The sequence below is a fragment of the Amblyomma americanum genome, chromosome 7 (genome assembly GCF_052857255.1).
Source record: "Amblyomma americanum isolate KBUSLIRL-KWMA chromosome 7, ASM5285725v1, whole genome shotgun sequence".
NCBI lineage: Eukaryota > Metazoa > Arthropoda > Arachnida > Ixodida > Ixodidae > Amblyomma > Amblyomma americanum.
This window is the reverse complement of record NC_135503.1, coordinates 34,116,786-34,135,788: the sequence shown is the minus strand read 5'-3', so window position 1 is coordinate 34,135,788 and position 19,003 is coordinate 34,116,786. Positions and strand designations below refer to the sequence as shown.

General features: G+C 42.7%; 2 protein-coding genes across 4 annotated transcripts in view; both read left to right on the top strand.

The window, feature by feature from the left end:
- The first annotated feature begins 98 nt into the window (after positions 1–98).
- Positions 99–19,003, top strand: part of LOC144098833 (ataxin-10) — a 28,750-nt gene continuing 9,845 nt past the window's right edge. The window contains exons 1-5 of the mRNA XM_077631730.1: positions 99–333; positions 13,802–13,960; positions 14,760–14,839; positions 16,697–16,808; positions 17,359–17,529. Coding sequence (XP_077487856.1) covers positions 227–333; positions 13,802–13,960; positions 14,760–14,839; positions 16,697–16,808; positions 17,359–17,529 — 629 coding nt within the window. The 5' untranslated portion in view covers positions 99–226. The remainder of the gene's footprint in view (positions 334–13,801; positions 13,961–14,759; positions 14,840–16,696; positions 16,809–17,358; positions 17,530–19,003) is intronic.
- LOC144098834 (apoptosis regulator BAX-like) lies at positions 330–8,383 on the top strand. 3 transcript variants are annotated; one of them, XM_077631731.1, is made up of 2 exons: positions 330–677; positions 4,604–8,383. In XM_077631731.1, the coding sequence occupies exons 1-2, from the start codon at positions 611–613 to the stop codon at positions 5,329–5,331; spliced, it is 795 nt and encodes a 264-aa protein (XP_077487857.1). In that variant the 5' UTR covers positions 330–610; the 3' UTR covers positions 5,332–8,383. The 3 variants fall into 3 exon arrangements, with proteins under 3 accessions (XP_077487857.1, XP_077487859.1, XP_077487858.1); XM_077631733.1 differs by lacking the exon at positions 330–677 and adding an exon at positions 1,021–1,043; XM_077631732.1 differs by lacking the exon at positions 330–677 and adding an exon at positions 1,310–1,443.

Sequence of the window (19,003 nt, the reverse complement as noted above, 5' to 3'; positions counted from 1 at the left end):
AGAAGTGTATATGGATTACTAGAGTGCTTAAAATAGTAAGCCGACTGCTGCCATCTATAAACACGCTTCCGTTGTTTGTTGCCATGCGTCATCTTGCATGCCCCCTTGCGCCCCCCACGCCACTGCACGTTGGTTGTGGAGAGGGAAGGTGTGGTAAGGGAAGCGAGGGCAGCAGCGTAAGCAAGCCCAGTCAAGTTGCAGTGCACTTTCGGTGACGAGCAGTGTCATGAGCGAGGAGACGTTTTCAGGCGACCAGAAAAGTAACAGGGGCCTCAGTTCACTCGCACCGCAGCTGCAGAACCACCTTGGAGAGCTAGCCGCCCTGCGGACCAGGTTGGTGCTTTGTTCTGACCTGCGCTAGGGGACACTGGACGTCGTTTTTTTTTTTTTTTTCGGATTTCGCGGGAGCCGCTGCAGGTCTGGGCATGACTCATACACCACCTTGGCTGCGACCACCAGCGGACGAGACGGCTCCCCCCTGTTTTTGTTGTGCAGCTACTGCGGCGATTGCCAGCGTGCGTCTCCTAGCGCAGCCCTTTCTATTGCCCGACTGCTAACTTCGCGCGCGTGTTTGTTCTTGTTGCTCCCGAGAGACAATCGCAAAAGAAGCATGGCAAAAAAACTCGTCGAGGTTTCTGGAGAGTCCTCTTCATCGTCAAGCAGTGCCAACTCTGGCGGTACGTACTGTCATCAATTTGCCTGCATGCCTGCTTTTCGTTCACACGCACTGAATATGCAGCCGCACCCGTTAACATGCCTTCGCTTTCTGCACCTGGCACCAAATTTCGCTGTAGTGATAGCTTTGTTAGTCATTTTGCGCCGTCGCCGTTTGCATCTTAACTTTCGTGCAGTGTGCTTGTGCATGCACGTCTGAAAGGGAAGAAACCGACCGTGCATTCTGCATCCTTGCCGCTTTGTTTACCGCTGCGCGCCTCCAACCCTTTGGCACGCTGCGCGTGCGTTGTCGCGCGACCTGTTGCGACCGCGCATTGTCCATAGCTGTAGCCGGCGATCGTGCTGTACGAACTGGCGCCGACTGCAACGTGAGTCAGTTTATTTCAGAGTTCACGCAGTTCATGCACCTTTTACTCTGGCGGCGCGTTATTTCACGGTCGATCGGGTTCCCGGGAGTGCGAGGAGGCACAGCGAGAGGGTAGCGGGCGGATTGGGAGGCCCGCGGGGCCGCTTTCACGGACATGATGCAACATGCCCTTCCGTATCTTCTACCCATTGCGTATTGAGGAACAATCGGGCCAAACGTGTTCGTGGAAGCGTGGACCCGCATTCGGTTACCACCGTTCATCCTCATTACCACCGCGGTGCCCCGTCACCTCGCCTGCGGCAATATCGGGGTGCCTTTGTTAACTTTTTTTTTTGCTTGTTCTGTTCGACGGAGTGAGGGAGAGGGTACTCGTTTGCGGCACGTGCTTTTCTTTGGAAGCGGTGAGCATGGTTCTTTTGTCCAGATTTCTGAAGCCGAGGGTGGTTTTCTTTCCGGAGGGGTGGATGGTTGCTAGTGGTTGTTGGAGTAGGAGGGCAGGGGGGGGGGGGGGGGGGGGGCGGTCATGTAGGTGCATGCACTTTAATCGAGTAATCGCGGTGAACAGGTGGTCGAGCTTGCGTGGGAGACCGTCCGTTTTTTTTTTTCCATGAGTTTGTACTTTGTCTACTGTACCATCGACAGTTCTGTTGGTGAGAAGAAAACAAGGTTTAGAAAAAAGAAAGAAAAGTAGGGTCTCGCCTACATTTCCTGCACCCCTTGACTTAATTGCTGCACCTGCTGAAGGACTGTAGGCTTTGCGTATTGTGCACTAAAATAGCTCGGGTATATATAAACACATGAATTTAGCCGTTTTTTTTATATTCTGATTTATTGAAGTTGGTCAGTATAGTTACATACTTTCATTGTGTCTCTTTCTAGTGTGCTTGAAATATAAGCTACTTTTCCTTTTCTGGTGAAGTTTTTACAAAAGTTACACAGCTTGGATACTTTTGTGTTTAGCATCAGATTGAAATGCATCAGGCCGTAGTGATCGTCACGCTGCATTTAGCTTTTTTATTTTAGTTTTTCAGACCTTCTCAGAATTTTTAGTTCTTTTCATGGAAGCATAAATTGAACCTGCTTATGTGTGTGCCTGATGTGCAGTACAGCAAGATGGGAATTGTGAAGAAATATGCTTGAACTTGTTATGCTTATCACTGTTTAATAAACACTTCAATGATAAGTTCTAAATAATCATGCTTGTAATTCTAGTTGCACAAAAATTTTGTCGTTCATAAGGGCATTTCAGCTATGAGCCATTGAGTGATTAATGTTTGATTTCAATCCCTAGGGATATATTTTGCCACTGCACCCAATTCACAAAGGACCATCGCAAAATGAACGAGAGGAAAGGAAACGGCTTGCATTGCTCCAGGCAGGCATCTCATACTGATACTGTCTCAGGTTCAGAATATTCTTGATACCAGCTTGAAGACTACTCCCATTATCATTGGAAGTAATGATTTGCCAGTTTGATGAGGTCACTCAATTTGCACATGCATTGGCTGCTTCGTAAGTGCTAGCTTAAACACTGGTTCTGTGGGCTTCTCTCGTCCTTTTCATGCAGTTCTTGTTTTTTAAACACGAGCAGAATACAAATTCTTGACAGCAACTATTGTTGCTAACAGGAAGTGTTAGGTGATAATACACGTGCTCCTGCAGGTGCCAAATGATAGATGTGATCCACATCCTAAGGCAGTGTGCTTGCTGCCATGCAGGAAGTGATGCAGTGATTGACACTACATAATGTCAAAGTGCATAATGTCACTGTCTAGAAAATTTCCCCTGGGATGAATAAATAGCAGTGACTGCTCTACCGTACCCTGTCCCCATCTTGCAAGAGTGTGCCAATGCTGAGTACCTGTGTGGCTAAAATTTTTCAATAATTTTAAATTAGTTTTAAAATGTTCTGATATTGGGAATGAATTTGCCATATCCCACGTGAAACCAGGTCTCTATTCTTTTACTTTCGCATTTTCTTGCTAAGAAGCTGTAAAGCTGGGCAAAACCATCTTTCTTTGCAATTTCACCATTGTTTACTGAGAAAGCTAGCGAGCACATTCCAAAAGCAGAGGTTTGGGTGGAAAGGGAGCGCAGCTTGCGGTAGTGATTCAGAATCGCTGTGGTGTGCTTTCCATTGGCAGTTCCACGAAAGACTGCTCCCCGTCAGTCGCATCCGTTGCTTCGTTATGGTGGGATGTTTTGCAACAGAGGCGCATGTCAAAGAGGCTGCTTCTCTTTCATGCCATTCTTTTTCCTGGGCTCCCTGTGCGTGCACGTTTTGCTTTGCAGCTTTAGCAAGTCTCTTTGCGCCTATTCTGGAACGCTTTCTACTCACTGTGACTGGTTCCTAAGGCCTGTAGGTTCCTAAATGAATTGGATTGGTTGGTTTTCTTGAAGAACATGATTGCTTAGCTCTAAAAGCAGTAGGACAAGCATAGAAAAACAGGATATGCATTTCTCCTGTTCCTCTTTATTTGTCCTGCTGTTTTCAGCGCATAAACAATAGTTTCCTTTGGCTGCTGGCATCTTTATGTTGTGTACTTAGTTGTAAGTTTACTCTTTTTCCCAGGCATTTTTTATGAACATTTTCCTAGTTAAAGAAGTGCACTTAAAATCTTTCACAAACTATATCTGTTAATTATGTAAGAAATTTCTTCTTCGAATATCTGTACCCAAGGGCAGAAAAGAAGCAACTATAAGTTTTGCTTCATCTTGTTTGTAATGATTCTCACTTCCATGATTTAATTGTACTTGTAGTGCAGCTATGAAAGGAAGATGATCTACTGATTACAGACATCATACAAAGTACTGTACTAACAGTGTAGCTTAAAAACATACAAAGCACTGTGTTAACAGTGTAGCTTCAAAATATGTTGATGGGAACATTTGTTCACGGGATTAGCGAGTTCAGCAATGCCTTTGTTTTATAAACATTTATTCACTTATTTCATTCTAAAGCTGTGATAGATTCATTGTTGCATGCAGAAGGGTTGGGAGGCTCGTGCAGTGCCTTGCAAATCCATTGTTGAGAAAAAAATATGTCCACAGCAATGAGTCAGAACATTATATAGCACTGCACTCGTTTTATTGAAAACCACTTCTTCCTCATAGTGTTACTGATTTGGACCATTGTGCTTTCCCCGATGCATTTGCAAGTTAACATGCAGTTGGAAAAAATGAAACTTGGCCCCCAAAGCTTGTTTAGCATTCTGGTATTGTGGTGGTGTTAAGGTTTTATGACGGATAAGTGGCTAACGGTGTCATGTTTCGAACAAGGGGCTAAATGTGCCTCTTGTTGTATGTGTGGTTAGAAAACAAATGGTTTTTTAGAATGTTACAGCTTTTTAAAAATATTTGCTTCTTTCAGGAACTTAACGACACACGAGAATTCTGCAATTGCATTTTCTCCTAGCGGCAAGCTGGCGTGGAAATGAATGTGTTCATTGTAAAATTCTATGTTTGTCTTGGTTTTTCAACTTTTTGTGCATGAAAGATTTAGCCAGAGTTCAGGAGTTGCACAGAGGATGGGGCACTGACGGAGCCACTTGGTGATTACAGATGCCAACGGAATCCAAGCGACTGCCACCGGTGCACCGCAACGACCCCTTCTGCTGCCCCTGCAGACGCAGATGAGCATTCCGCTTCCCTTGCTTCGCAACACACCTACTCGCGAGGAGACTCAGGAAGAAGGCCGGGTATTGCTCAGCACTTTCGTGGACTACCAAGTGGCGCAGGAACAAGGGCCCGTCGCCATGGACCCCAGAGCTGGTGGCGAATCCATTGGGGATATGGTGTACAGCCACACCATCGATGAGGAGGACATCGGAACTCCACACAGCCGCACTGAAGCTGAGGCTCTGCACCCTGTCTACCGTAACATGGGCCGCGAGCTGCGTGCCCTGGCTGACCGCTTCTCCCAGAGCCGCGAGCGCATGCGGGTGAGGCAGGAGGCACACTCCCTGGACCTGTCCAGCCTCACTCGTGATAACCTGACAGCGCTGATGATGGAACTCTTTGAGGATGGCTTCAGCCGTGAGAGGCTGGTCACATTCTTCTTCTTCTGCAGTGACCTCATCTTGAAGTCGGTCCGGTGCTCAGTGGGAGGCTTGCAGTTTCAGGTTGTTGCCTGGGTGTGGGCTTTTCTACGTGACCGTGTCTGCTTCTGGGTCCTCCAGCACGGAGGCTGGGAGGCTGTGCTCACAAACTACTTACCAAAACTGGCCATCACGGCTGCTGGCTTCGCTGTGTGTGTGGGCGTTGTTTTTTACATTTGGAAGAACTGGTGAGCACTGAGTGGAGCCAACTGCTCGCTCCTGCACTTGTTGCCATTGCTGACTGTGTAACATGTGGCAGGTTTTCCATATCAGTTTTGTTGTTTTTGACCAGTGCAGATGCAGCGATGCAGCACTTGTTGCCTTTTCGAACCATCGGGGATGTGTAGTGTTGTTGATTGTTGGCTTTGAGATCGACACCACATGTCTCATCTGCATGGACGTTTGACAACACACTGGTTGATGAATGATCTTCCGTGTGCAATTCATTGTTCACTTTTGTGCACTGCCACTTAGCAGCCCTCACAATGAGGAGCATTGTTATGCAGTCGTTATTTATCTGGGTGTATGGCCCATTTGCATTGACATGCTGTCTGGCTCCATGCTTTTCATCAATCAGAATAGTACGTTGGATGGGGGTAATGCAGATTCTGCAGTTAAAAACACCTGCCCCTGCTGTGTGCTACTTCAAGAATCACCTGTACTGCATTGGTTGGTTTGGTTAGAGCTCCTACATAAGGCATAAATTGCAAATGGAATGGCACTTTAATTTCATTTAAAATTTGTTTCCAGTTGCTTGAGTTCAAAATTCTTTATCTTTTTATTTAATCATAGGCTGTTGTTCTGAACAGCAGTTATCGCTTGTTTTTGACAAAGGAAGGTCTTTTAGCAGATTTGCCAACCACATAATGTGCGATAAAACAACTGCAGTCGTTAACAATTTTCAAGAAATGTTTGCTAAATAGTAAAGAAGCAGCAGGAAGGGGAAAAATAAGATTTCTTAAATGGTAATCTTAAAATCTCTTGTGTAGGTTGCAGGTGATAGTTGAAGATGCATGGTATGCCAGAAAGTTTGTTTTATGTGTATGAGTGTAGTTCCTTTTGGCAATGTAGCCATCTTATTGCTCACTGGTGATGCCAATACTTAAAAGTGTTTGGTTTTCACGCAGAGGCGCAAATTTCAAGTGTAATATATAGGATGTGTTTGTTTGCACAAGTTTTTGTGTTTTTCAGATCTTTTGTATTTCCGTTCCGTTTATAGCCTTGTGTGTGCATGATTTTTTTTGTCCTTGTTTTTTGCATTACTGCTCACTTGAAGGCAGTAGTCATATTAAGGACTGAGACAACTGTCTGCTTTCATAGAATGCTTTGATTCTTTCTACACTAGTTTTTGTTGCTAACCTGTGCTGCTCTTACAGAGTCTTGCTAATTGTTTCTGTCGATTGAAGAGGTGCATCTTCGTTGCCGTTCTTCGGTTAGCTGCTTGTTCTTGGCATTCCTGGCCATGTCTGTTTTACCCAGGACATTCTTTGCCAGGAGTTTTGTATTCCAAGCATTTATTTAAGCGATTTGTCTTGCGAACTTGCTGTGTATGTCTTTTTGTATAAAAAAGCACAGCTTTGGCAAGCCACTTTCCAATTTTGCGAAGAACTTGCAAATTGCATATGGCAGTCATTTTACCATTCTTTGGCCAGCTGTCTTGGCAACGCGTGTTTTTTGCACTTCTTCAGCCGTCCATGCTATCTCTTAACTGTGCCTCATTGACAGCTACGTCTATACTGCTGTATCTGTGCAGCTTTCCTTTCATGCACCCATTTGATGCATAGCATCGCGCTTCGAAGTAACCCAGTTGTCTTGCCAGCAATGTGCCATTTTTGAGTCTGTGTTGAGGACCACGTCAGTTCCAAGGTGGGAAGCAAATGTCATGCTGGGATAATGCATTTCTGCAGCGTGTGGGCTTCCACTGCATTGAAGCTCCTCTACAGCAAAGATGCATATCTCGGAAGTAGTCAGAAGTAGATTGTGCTGCTCACTAGGTATAACCAAATTGGGAACAAAGTTGCCTAAAAGGTTCGGCCTGCAAATGTAATTTTGAGCAGCATTTTTTTAGCTTCAAGGGCAATTTCTTTTACATTTTATAAGTGTGCTGTGAAGTCTAAGGGAAACATGTTTGAAATGCTTTGTTCTGTGGAAGCTGGAGCAGTCATTTTTCATGCCAGCTTAAGTCTTTTTCATGTATTGCGTTCTTGCCAAGTTTGTTTGCAGAAGTTGCATATTATATCGTACAGTATTGCTGAAAATGAAAAAGGGGACAAAGTGCCCTTTTTTCTTGTTACTTTTAAAGTCGTCCTCTTGCTGTTTCTATAGCGACTCCGTGTGTTTGGTTGAGGCTTTTAAGGGTACCGTTTGCTCAAGGCACAATGCAAGCATGCCGGGCACTTGACATTATGTGCCCGTTTAGGTCACACAGAAGCTCAGTTTTTAAAGTGTGGCTAGACGCAGTTCGTTTAATCAGGCACAAAGGTTTTTGTCGAACTTCCGAGAACGTTTTTATTTGTACATTCCAATCTGGAGCATTTTGTTTCTTTAGTGAAACAATATATTTTTTTTTATATAGTTATGGTAGGTAGCAGTACTCTTGGTTAAACGGATTTTTGAGGAAAGGCAAACCTCTTTTCTGGAGCAGCTTTCCAGGTGACCGTTTTAGCCCTATCTTTCTTTGTGATCAGTATGCATTCGGTTTTATTAATGCCTTTGTAGTGAGTTTCTTTTTGCTAGGAGTACAAGCAGTTACTCTTGGAAGCGTCTCTGCCATGCTTGATCTGTGGATTTGTAAAGGCCTGCAAATGCCGAGAATAAATTGAGGAGCTGCGCGGCCAGATTTTTTACATGGCATTTGATGTGTGCAGCTGGGGCTGACTTGCCCGTGTGCTCAGTTTTAACCCTTGGCAATATCCCGACTGACACGCCAGTCTTTGCGAGAGGAGGCTGTACGATTTTTTGCACACGTTATTTAAGGGCTCCCCTTATACGTGCTTCATTTAAGACATAAACCACGGCCTGTTGTATGTGTGTGTGTGTGTGTGGTGCGAAAGCTGGGCTTTCTAAGAGAGTAGAACATGCCACTGGTGTGTGCATGTTTCCACACTGCCAACTTTCATTTGTGGTGCTCACTTTTCATGGTGTGTTTTTGAGCGTTTTGTAAACGAAACCAAATGTTATTTTTATATATCCTTTGGTGTGTTCATGAATAAACGGAAACTTTTTTGGTATTCAACTGTTTGCAGCTATTAGTATAGTGGTGTCTTCTTTTTGTGTGTGTTTAATGTAGAATGATTGCACCAAACATTTTAACTGTATCATTGCTGCTTGGAAACCATGGATTGAAATTAAAATGCAGGTTTGAGGAAAAAAAATTTTTTTACCCAAAAGTAATTTATTCAGAAGTATGTATATTTTTAATTAAACTTCAGCTGGAGAAATGATCTAAGATATCATTTTTACTTATTTCATTGCACAAATGCAATGTATATAAGACTTGTTGTTAAAGGGACACTGAGGAAAAATTGGAAGTTGGCCTTTATTGCTAAATTACCGCATTCTGATGACAAGGAGACTAGAACTTTCACCAAAAAGTTTATTAAAAGCTTTAAAAGACAGAAGTTAAATGTGTCGCCACCACCAGTCATTTTTACAAGCAAACTGCAGTAATGTCTGCAGTTTTTTTAGTGTGTGGATGTCTGAGGCAAGGCTACACCTCCATTCGCTTCCAAGTGGTGATTGTCACAAATTGGGATTAGTCAAATGTGTAGGAGAATCCCAAAGGTGGAGTAGATTTGTAATAAGGGAGTGATAACTCATTGGCATCCACCCAAGCACAGCCATACGGCTACAGAGGAAAGGTATACGGCTTTCACAGAAACTTTGTAAAGTCAAGTTACCTTACGAGAGCTTCTTGTTGGGCTAGTTGGTAATTGATCATTGTACTTTAAAGGCGCCAAAACCACACACACTCTAGCGCTCTGTCCCGTTCTCTTCTGTCATGCGTGTGTGTGTGTGTGTGGTTTTGGCGCCTTTAAAGTACAATGGCCAAGTTATCTGTGTGTGAAGAAAGATGGGAGGATTATCATCGCGCAGCAGTAGAGTACAATAACGCGCTTAGAATTGCAAGCGCACATTTTTTTAACAAGCACTGCCGTCGATTTTTGCCTCAAACCCACGCAAATTTTGGAATGTTGTTCGTGGCGATGACAAGTCAGAGATCGAATTATTTGCCTCTTAACAAAACTGTCGTTCCCAAAGAAAGTTGTTGCACTTTGTTGAACGAATCATCCTTTTTGAGAAATGTTTCTTTCGGCCTTTCCATTGTTTCCCAGTTTGATTACCAGACCATGGATTCTATCATCATAGATTGGACTGGAATAAGCAAATGAATACGTGAAATTAAGCTCCCTTCTTCACCAGGCGAAGATGGCATCAGCCCGAAATTTTTGAAAAAACACTGAAGTGTATTCTTCGATATTGTCAAAACTTTTTCGCAGTCCTTGGAAGGTGGCTAACTTCCGGACGACTGGAAAGTGGGGAAGGTGGTTCCTATTTTCAGGTCAGGTGATGTTAATTCCTCTACCAATTATAGACCCATCTCATTAACAAGCATTCCTTGCAAACTACTTGAACATGTTATTTATAGCCATACTATAACTTTTCTTGAAACTAACTCGTTTTTCAGTGTACAACAGCACGGTTTTCGAAAGCACTGTTCTTGTGAAACTCTGCTTTTAACCTTCACAAACGACTTGTTTTCCGCCCTTGACTATGCACTTATTATAGACTGCATTTTCATTGATTTTGCCAAGGCTTTTGATACTGTTTGCCACAGGCTACTACTTCTGAAACTAAGTAAGCTTAATCTTGATCCTAATGTTTTAAGATGGATTGAATGCTTCTTGTCTAACCACACACAGTTTGTAACTGCTAACGGCCATAGCTCTGATTCTTGCAGTGTGGACTCTGGTGTTCCGCAGGGATCAGTGCTGGGACCATTGCTATTTCTTATCTATATTACCGACTTGCCTAATAGCATATCTTCCTCCATAAAACTCTTTTCTGATGATTGCACTATTTACCATCAAATGCTGACTGCCTTACCCTCCAATCCAACCTTAATCAGATTTCTTCTTGGTGTAACACTTGGCTAATGAAGCTTGACGCTACTAAGTGCAAGTTCACGAGAATTTCCCGTCATGCATCTAATGAGGTTTCTTGTGATTATTTACTTAATGATACTCCTTAACACAGGTTTCATCTTACAAATACCTTGGCGCTCATATCTGCAGTAACTTTTCCTGTCAAGCTCACGTGGACTACATAACAAGTAACACTAATCGTACACTTGGTTACTTACGTTGAAATTTCTCTATGGCGCCCACTAACTTGAAACTTACACTTTACAAAACACTAGTAAGACCAAAGCTAGAATATGCATCATCAGTATGGGATCCTCACCTTACCTCACTAATTCTGAAGATCGAATCCATCCAAAACAGCGCTGTGTGTTTCATTTTTTCTAACTATAATCTAACTGCCAGTGTAACTGCAATGAAGTCTAATCTAAGCCTTCCTGATCTCTCCATGTGTCGAAAAATTGCGCATTTGTCTGTTTCACAAAATCTACCATTATAACCCTCACCTCAGAGACTGTCTACTTCTGCCACCTTCATATATTTCTTCCCGTAGCGACCATCAGTTCAAGGTTGAAGTGCCAAGCAATCGCACCAACTTTCATTTCCCCTTGTCATCCCCAAGACAGCTAAGGAATGGAACCACCTTCCCACTTTCATCGCATCCATTACAAACTCCGAGTTGTTTAAGAATGTTGTTAGCAATTATATAATCTAAGTCTGCTTTACCAATATTGTTCTTGTATATTTTTTTTATTAGTATCCACTCCTCTCTGTAATGCTTCGGCCCTGAGAGTAAATAAATAAAAACTGTGAAATATCCAAGAAAGCTGTACAGCTTTCCTTTGTGGCCGTATGGCAGTGCTTGGGCGGATGCCAGTGAGTTATTACTCCCTTATTACTAGTTGGAATTAAGTGATGAAAAAAAAAGTTCAATTTTCAAGTCCAATATTCTAAGAAATAAATGCATCTTTTACTGCTGAACAAGCTTCAAGGTAGCCAAAAAGAGCTAAACAATTGGCTTTAATTTGGTGTTCCTTGATTTTCTTAAAGGGGCTCTGAAGCACCTTCTGAGGAGAGCACATAAACATGCCCAATCACTACATCCTCCTGTCATGAATGCCTGAGTCAAACAATGCACACAGCAGAGAACCCACAATCGTGTGCGAAAGTTGGCGAGTCCTTTCCGGCAACATTTTCATGCTTGCGCCCTTCTGCGTAATTCTGTTTGCAGATGGCTATTCCTTAGGTTCTTTCAGGTGTCGCGCAACTACCATGGCCACGGCCAGTCGGCAGCGTCGCTCCAGTGGGTCAGGTAGCTACGGCCCCAGAGGAATTCCCGCACACATCAGCGTGACTTTGAGTCTGTGAAAAGTGACGAGAGGAGAGAGAAAGGCGTGAAGGCCCTGAAATTAATTTTGACTACAGATAACTCGACTTCTACAAAATGCATTAGAAAAATACTTGCTGGAGGATATTCGTGAAGCAGTGTTTTTCAACATCCTGGGAATACCGCACTTTTATTGAGAGCCCCTTTAAATCTTTTGAAATTTCATCCTCTGGGTATGCCAGGGAAAATTTCAACAAGTAAAACCCTCTTATGAGCCACAAATCTAGATAGATCAGGTTCTATGTGAAGGCTGGCTCAAGCTTAAAGGTCAACTCCGGCGTTTTTTCTACCACCTCGGATTTTACTGAAACTTTCATAGTACATTCTCCGGAGTTTTCTGGTCCTTTGGCCAAATTTCACAGCAGGGCAGAGTTCTGCTGTAGCACAAATGAATTTTAAAATTTCAAATTTCACGGTCTCATTTTGGGTGATTTCTACTTCCAGCCTTGTGTGTGTGTGTGTGATGTCACTGGATGCGCAGTCGCTCTGCGTTCGCTGAAGGACAAAATTTAGAGTTCGCTTTTGGTCATTTCAGACAAATAATGACCCAAGGTTCCGCTTACAGTCGCTAGTTTAGCCAATCAGCATGCATACGCTAGGTTTTGTGACATTATCTTTGATGTCAGAGGTTAGTCCGTCGTGACGTTATAGTTTGGTTGAAATCCAGTCTGTTTCAGTTTCCTGTTTTTTTTTTGTTTTTTTAGATTATTCTACTCAGTATTCTAAAAAAAACGTTTTTTTTTTGTACTGGTGAGAGTGGACTATACAAAATGAGCTGTAATTATCAACTGAAAATGTTCAAAAACCTCTGGAGTTACTCTTTTAAGAGCAGCACTAAACTGGTGGAAACTACGGTCGTCGTGGCTGCCACGCAAGCTATGCACATGCTCAGTGGTGAAATGGGTTTATTAATTCCTTGAGTGGTGCCACCAGTCTGCTGCTCTGTGCCTTCGATGTAGCAACATTCAGAGTTGCTGTGTAGTGTTAATTGAAATGCCGTATTAGTGTTTAGGAGCTGAAATTTAACCTCATTGGCTGTTTCTGATTGTATGTTTTTTGTGGCACCAGTTTAGTGGCAGTGTTTGTAAATTTGTCAGTTGTTGCATCATTGATGGTTTGGTTTGTGGTTTATTCTTCATTCAATTTTTACCCCGCTTAGCCCGAAGGCGCTACAGCAAGGGGGTTACAATGATGAATAAAACACATCTTCATTCATACAGCACACTTGCTGACCTGAAAGGCGGTTCCATTCACTCATAGAACGTACAAGAAATGAATTTGCATACGTATTAGTTCTCGTACTGTATTCCAAAATCTTAAAGCAGTGATCAACACGAGAAAAGATAATGGGGCCTGTCCCATTTAACGTCCCAAAGCGACTCTGGCTATGAGGGTCGCCGTATTGAAGGGCTCCGGAGATTTCGACCGCCCGGGGTTCTTTAATGTGCACTGACATCGCATAGTACATGGGCCTCTAGAATTTCGCCTCCATCGAAATTCGACCGCCGCGGCCAGGATCGAACCCGCGTCTTTTGGGTCAGCAGCCGAGCGCTGTAGCAACTGAGCCACTGTGGCGGCCTGTTGCATCAGTGATGACGGTGGGCATGGGGGCTTTTTCATCCCGAATTTCTGGCTTAGAGGTGGCTACCAGTGACAAGCTCACAGTTCCACATTTAGTTATCATTCTTGCTGTTACACAAATGAAGTAAAGAAGTGATATACAGGGGTGCTGAACTGAAAACTATGATTTCCACAATGTAGCATATGCAGTGCTTCCCTCTGCAAAGGAGGCTAAGCACTTCCTGCCTAATTTGTTTTCTTTTATATTCGATTTTGTGAGCATTTCACATTCTTAGCAACGGGTTGCACACCAGTTTTTCTCTCCATGTTTTTGTACATAACCACTTGCCAGGTGACAGGAGGCTTTGATTCATTTTAGGAGAGGCAAGCAAATGTCACAATAAAATTTTGAATTTATTTGCGACATATGCATGATATGACAGTGCAAAAAAAAAAGACTGACGTTTTACAAGACAAGCAGCAATCGTCTACTGATGACACTAAAGCCAGTGCTTGCAGACCTGTTTTTCAAGTAGGTGAGTATAGCTCCTGTGTCACCCTTCCACAATTGCAGCGGACAGCCCGTGCCCTCTGAAACATGGGATTCGGTGGAAGCCATTTCCAGGATGCTGGCTTCTTGGGAGGCTGTAGAGTGGGAGGCTGTAGCTGAGCTCTTTCGCTTCTTGCGAAATGCATTTGCTGGCTCTTCCGAAAATGCTGCTGCTGCCATCAGGTACTCTCTTTAATTTCCTTAATTTGCACACTGCTTTATTCTCGTGACATCTTTCGTGACGTTACATGAACTCCTTGGAGTGTGAGTAGAGTTAATTATTAACAACAAAAAGCTAGTTGTGAGAAGAAAATGAGTGACACCTTCTGCTCTCTTTTTTTCAAAGTTATCACACTTTCTCTCATAAAAAAAGACTGCTTGCATTCTGTCAAGTTTGTGTAAATTGTCTGATTCGTTACTGAATGCATCTGGTTGTCAGTCACTGTTCTTTCCCATGCTAAAGTCTTGCTGCAGATATATAAAAAGGAAATGCGCAGATGCAGAAATTTTGTATGTGTATGGTTGCTTCCAACCTATTCTGAGCTGTGTGATTGTGTGTTCATTGGCTCTGGGTTACGATCTAACCTGAGGAGCAGGGTATTGCTGTTGGTTCATGTTGTGCTGTATTTTTTTTTTCTAAACCCACACAATGGGGCCATTCATCACACCATGCTGAATAAAGTTCATTCTTGCAATTTGTTGGGGGGGGGGGGGGGGGGGGGGGGGGGCAGGGTCATCTTATGTAGTTAACCCTTGTTAAAATTCCAGGTGTTGACATAGCCTGTTATGTGACCTCGATTTTTGTCCAATTCAAGCAAGAGAGCTATGAAAGTTAGTGCTGAAACATTGATGACACAAAGTCAAGGTTTTCAGGCAGACATCCGTGCAACACGTCTCATTGAAACAATAAAATGAAGTTGTTTGTTTTGCCGCATTTCAGCTTGTAGGGCCACAGCATGTCTAATACCATGCTCTCTTTCAGCAATGAAGCACTCATGCAAAATTTGGAGGCCCTGGTGAAAGGTCTTTGCAAACTTCACACAAAGGATGTGTCTCATGCCGGTTTGTAACCTTTATTGTGTTTATCACTGTCTTTTGTCAATGGTTGGCTATAAATGTGACAGCTAAAACATGTTTGCTGCTACAATTTGAAATGTGAACACTAACAAAAAGAAAGCTTTTTATAAACATAACTAAACAAAAACAGGGCTGAAAGGCAACCAAGGAAACCTATCGTGGATTGCTAAATCAATGCTGTTTCCTTCTTCACCCACAAAAAGTTTGAAATGTTGTCTAATTATTTCTATATTTACGGTAAGGTCAGGTTTAATGAACAGTTTGTCACAAGTACAGGCGTACCTGCTACTGTCACCTGGACATTTTGAAATATTCGCACATAGTAAGATGATTTATTTTAACATTAAACTGTTCCACTTTTAGTGTGCACCTATATACTGCTGATATGCATCTAGATCACTTACATGGATAGATTCTAAATAAGATAGCTGTTTCAGATAATCGTCATACAACCGTACTATCAGAATGTCTATAGAATATGGGTTCTTGACTGATTGTGAAGACTGAAATTTCAGGTATAACAATTCTTTATTTTTGATAAAGTTGAAAATTGCAAATATTGCATCCTGAATAAGTAAGTTTCGAATGGAAGAAGCTCTGTACTCAAGAATTCATGCCGTTTGAAAGACATGTTCGAGTAGTTTTTAATCGCATACAGCACAGCTATGTTAGTGAGATTTGTTTGTAAAGCAGTGTGCAAAAGTCTGCAGTGAACCACATTATGCAGTTATGCAAGGATGAGGTGTGTTCAGTGTATGTGCTATCCAGACCCTCTTATAGTGGTATAGTTTCACTCATTTACTTGATATCTGTAAGCCTATCATAGTTCAGATCTCTGTCCATATCTGCTGCAGTTAGAAAGCATGTTAACATTAAACTTTGGTGAAAGGCCTTATTACATTAGCTTTGCTTCTGATGGCTATTTGCATCATTTCATTGCATTATGTATATTCAGAACAAGTATCAGGTTTTGTGTGGTTAAAAGAATGATCTGAATAAAAATGGTTGCATAAGCAAATTCAAAGATGGTAAGGAAAAATGTACACCATCATATTGGAAGTAGACCCCAAGTGTTAGTATTTATCAAATACTTGAGGCTGCCGCGCTGGCTCAGTGGTTATGGTGGTCAGCTGCTCGCCTGAAAGATGTGGGTTTGATCCCAGCCGCAGCACTCGCATTTCAATGGAGGTGAAATGCTAGACGCCTGTGTACTGTACAATGTCGGTGCATGTTAAAGAACCCCAGGTGGTCTCAATTATCTGGATCCCTGCACTACGGGATCCCTCATAGCCTGAGTCGCTTTAGGACGCTAAACCGCCCGAAACCTAAACCAAATACTTGAGCACAAAACAACCAGAATAATTGTGAAGGCACACGCAGCAATCCACAGGAGAGCTTTGAGGCCTTATGGGGGCATAACAGCACAGATCCTTCATACAGAGCAAGAAAGCATGAGCAAGTGGTACATTCCAAGCACTTCTCAACTGAAGCCTGGAGGATGTTGATAAACACACACATGCACATTATATTGAGAGCAAAAAGTTGAAAATGAATTCCACTTTGAAAAAGCTAGTTCTCAAGTTTTACTGAAGTATATTCTGCTTCTCTTCTTGATATACTGCTATTTCCAAAACATAGAGCATCATTATGATTTTGCTTTTATCCGATATCTTTACCTATGCCTCTTCGTGTCTTCAGCAGCAGATATAGAGTTCATTAATTTTGGTAGTTCTAGGTTTGTTAAGCGCCAGTCTGGACTTGTCACTAACTGTTGTTTAGCATGTGTTCTTTAAATAGGTTTTCGTATATTAATACAGTTGCCATTTTTTTTCTTTTAAACAGAGTGTGTGGTTGGTCTTCGGTGCGGCTTACAGTGCCTTGGAAACCTCGTGTGCAGTGATCCATCAGCTGGAAGCTTTGTGTTTAAGTTACTGGTGGCAGAGGAAGCTAAAATGTAAGGATGCTCAACCTGCATTTTGTTGCCTGGCTACATAAGGTAAAACTCAGTGTGCAGGTGCTCTAGGTACAGTGTAGTGGATAGCCTTTCTCTTGATGCAGTAGTATGTTTATATTCGCTGCAAATATGGGGGAAACCCCGCATTCTTTAGCACTACGCAAGGTGTGCAAAGTTTTTAGTATTCAGGTTATTATAAATGTGACAACCTACCAAGTTTTGTGGGTTAAAGCAGTTCATTTGATAATCTAACATGCTTCATGGTATCCGAGTTTTCTATCTCATTCTGAACTTTTAGCAAGAGACGATGTGGACAGTATTGCTCCTTTTCAAGCGACAGATATGTACAGTGATCACACACGTGTCTAGAGCACCTGAAAGCTGCACTGCATAGTGTGTTTGCCCCATTTACAGGTGGCAAATGAGCATACCTTTATGAGTGTCCTAGGCAAGATTGTCGAGGCTCTACCAAGCTATGTGGGCTTAGGAAGGGGGGCACTGAAGTTATTGAATTTCTCTCTTACGGCATTACCGTGTATTCTCATCACAGGTGCACAGATCTTCTGAAAAGTCCCGATGCCAAAGTGCGGCAGTACAGCAGCATGGTTTTGTACAACTGCCTTTTACCGGAACGCATTGAGCATTTCCTGAAGTTGGCAGGCTCTGTCGGTGCAATTGAGAGCCTTGCAGACATGGTGATCAACACTGAATCTGAATGGAGGTTAGTCGGTTCACCAACGCGATCTTCAGGTGGTTTTACGTAAGGCTGGTTGTCTGCCTTATTTTCTTTATGCTTTTTCCATGATAGACCTTGTATTCTTGAAGCAGGTGACAATTAAAGGAGCTGTTTCTGGCATTGCACACGAGGGCTAGAGTCATTATCATTGTGATCATCATCATCACCACCAGCCCGAGTACGTCTCCTGCAGGATAAAGACCTCTCCCAGTGACCTCTAATTAACCCTGCCTTGTGCCAGCTGAGGTCAACCTATTCCCTTACTCTCTGCCATTCCCTGCTGCATTTGCCTTCTCTTTTAATTCACTCTGTTACTCTAAGGGAACACGGTTGTCTGCGTTCTATGTGAAAGAGACTCTGGGGACAGAACTTTGCAATTCTAATCTTAGTAAGAGTGATTCTGTAGCTGCTTATGGCTATGTTGATGTTTGTCCAGCAGCAAAATACTTCTTGCTGGGAAAATTGGATTTAAAAATTTTCCCACCACTCATTTCGAAGTAGCATAAAATACCGAGCATCCGCTGATGCACAAATAAGCGCCCACCCCCCCTTTTTCATAAGATTTTCAATTCTCCTAAAATACCGAGCAATCACCGATGCGGTTATGTCCCATGTCCATGAGAAGTTCAAAAGTACAGTAAAGACACATCAAGCTCCCAGTGTTCGGTATCTTGGCGACGCTTATCGCGGATGGAGGAGTGACCGTGTCATCTGGATCATTCAGACATTACTCTGAAGCTTTAATCACCCGATCATCTGGTTTTCCATGACTTCTAATAAACTGTTTGAATTCTTCCTCTGGCATTATCTGTGTTTATCCTGTCTCAATGGTTGCCATCTTGAATTTAATGATAAGCTGTCAGACCCAGCAAGGGCCCACTCCATCATGTGTCCGTTCTGGACTTTCACATCTAGACCTAGCAAGCGCTGGCCTCCTGTATTTAATGATTATCTTCAAATTTTAGGTGGGCGCTTGCTTAGTATTTTACGGTAGTTATGTCAAGACCGAAAAGAGCTCCGTCATCATCATTTGGAAGTGCATGGCTCGGTAGCCTAGCCTCTGGGATTCATGCGATGAAATTTCCTTGATGCACACCAGGTTTTTTGCTAAATCAGCTGTTACGGCAACACCTGTATTTCACGTTTTAGCTTTTCAAGCTTACAAAAGCTACATTTTCAGTGATAGTAGTGTCTTTGTCATTCAAATTTGGCAATCTATCAGTACAGGCTAACTTCAGTTTGTCCTCAATGTCCCTTTAAGGCTAGAGCAGCTGTTTTTAACTTCCTTTATCACGTAATACGAAATGAGGACATAGGTTATTACTGGATTCTGAATCTCTCATTATTGAACACTTGTACATATGAGCATCAAAATACTTTATGCAGGATAGTTCTGACTTCAGCTCCTCTTAGCACCGCAAACAGAAGAAGAAAACCATCATACTTCTGTAAGAGCATC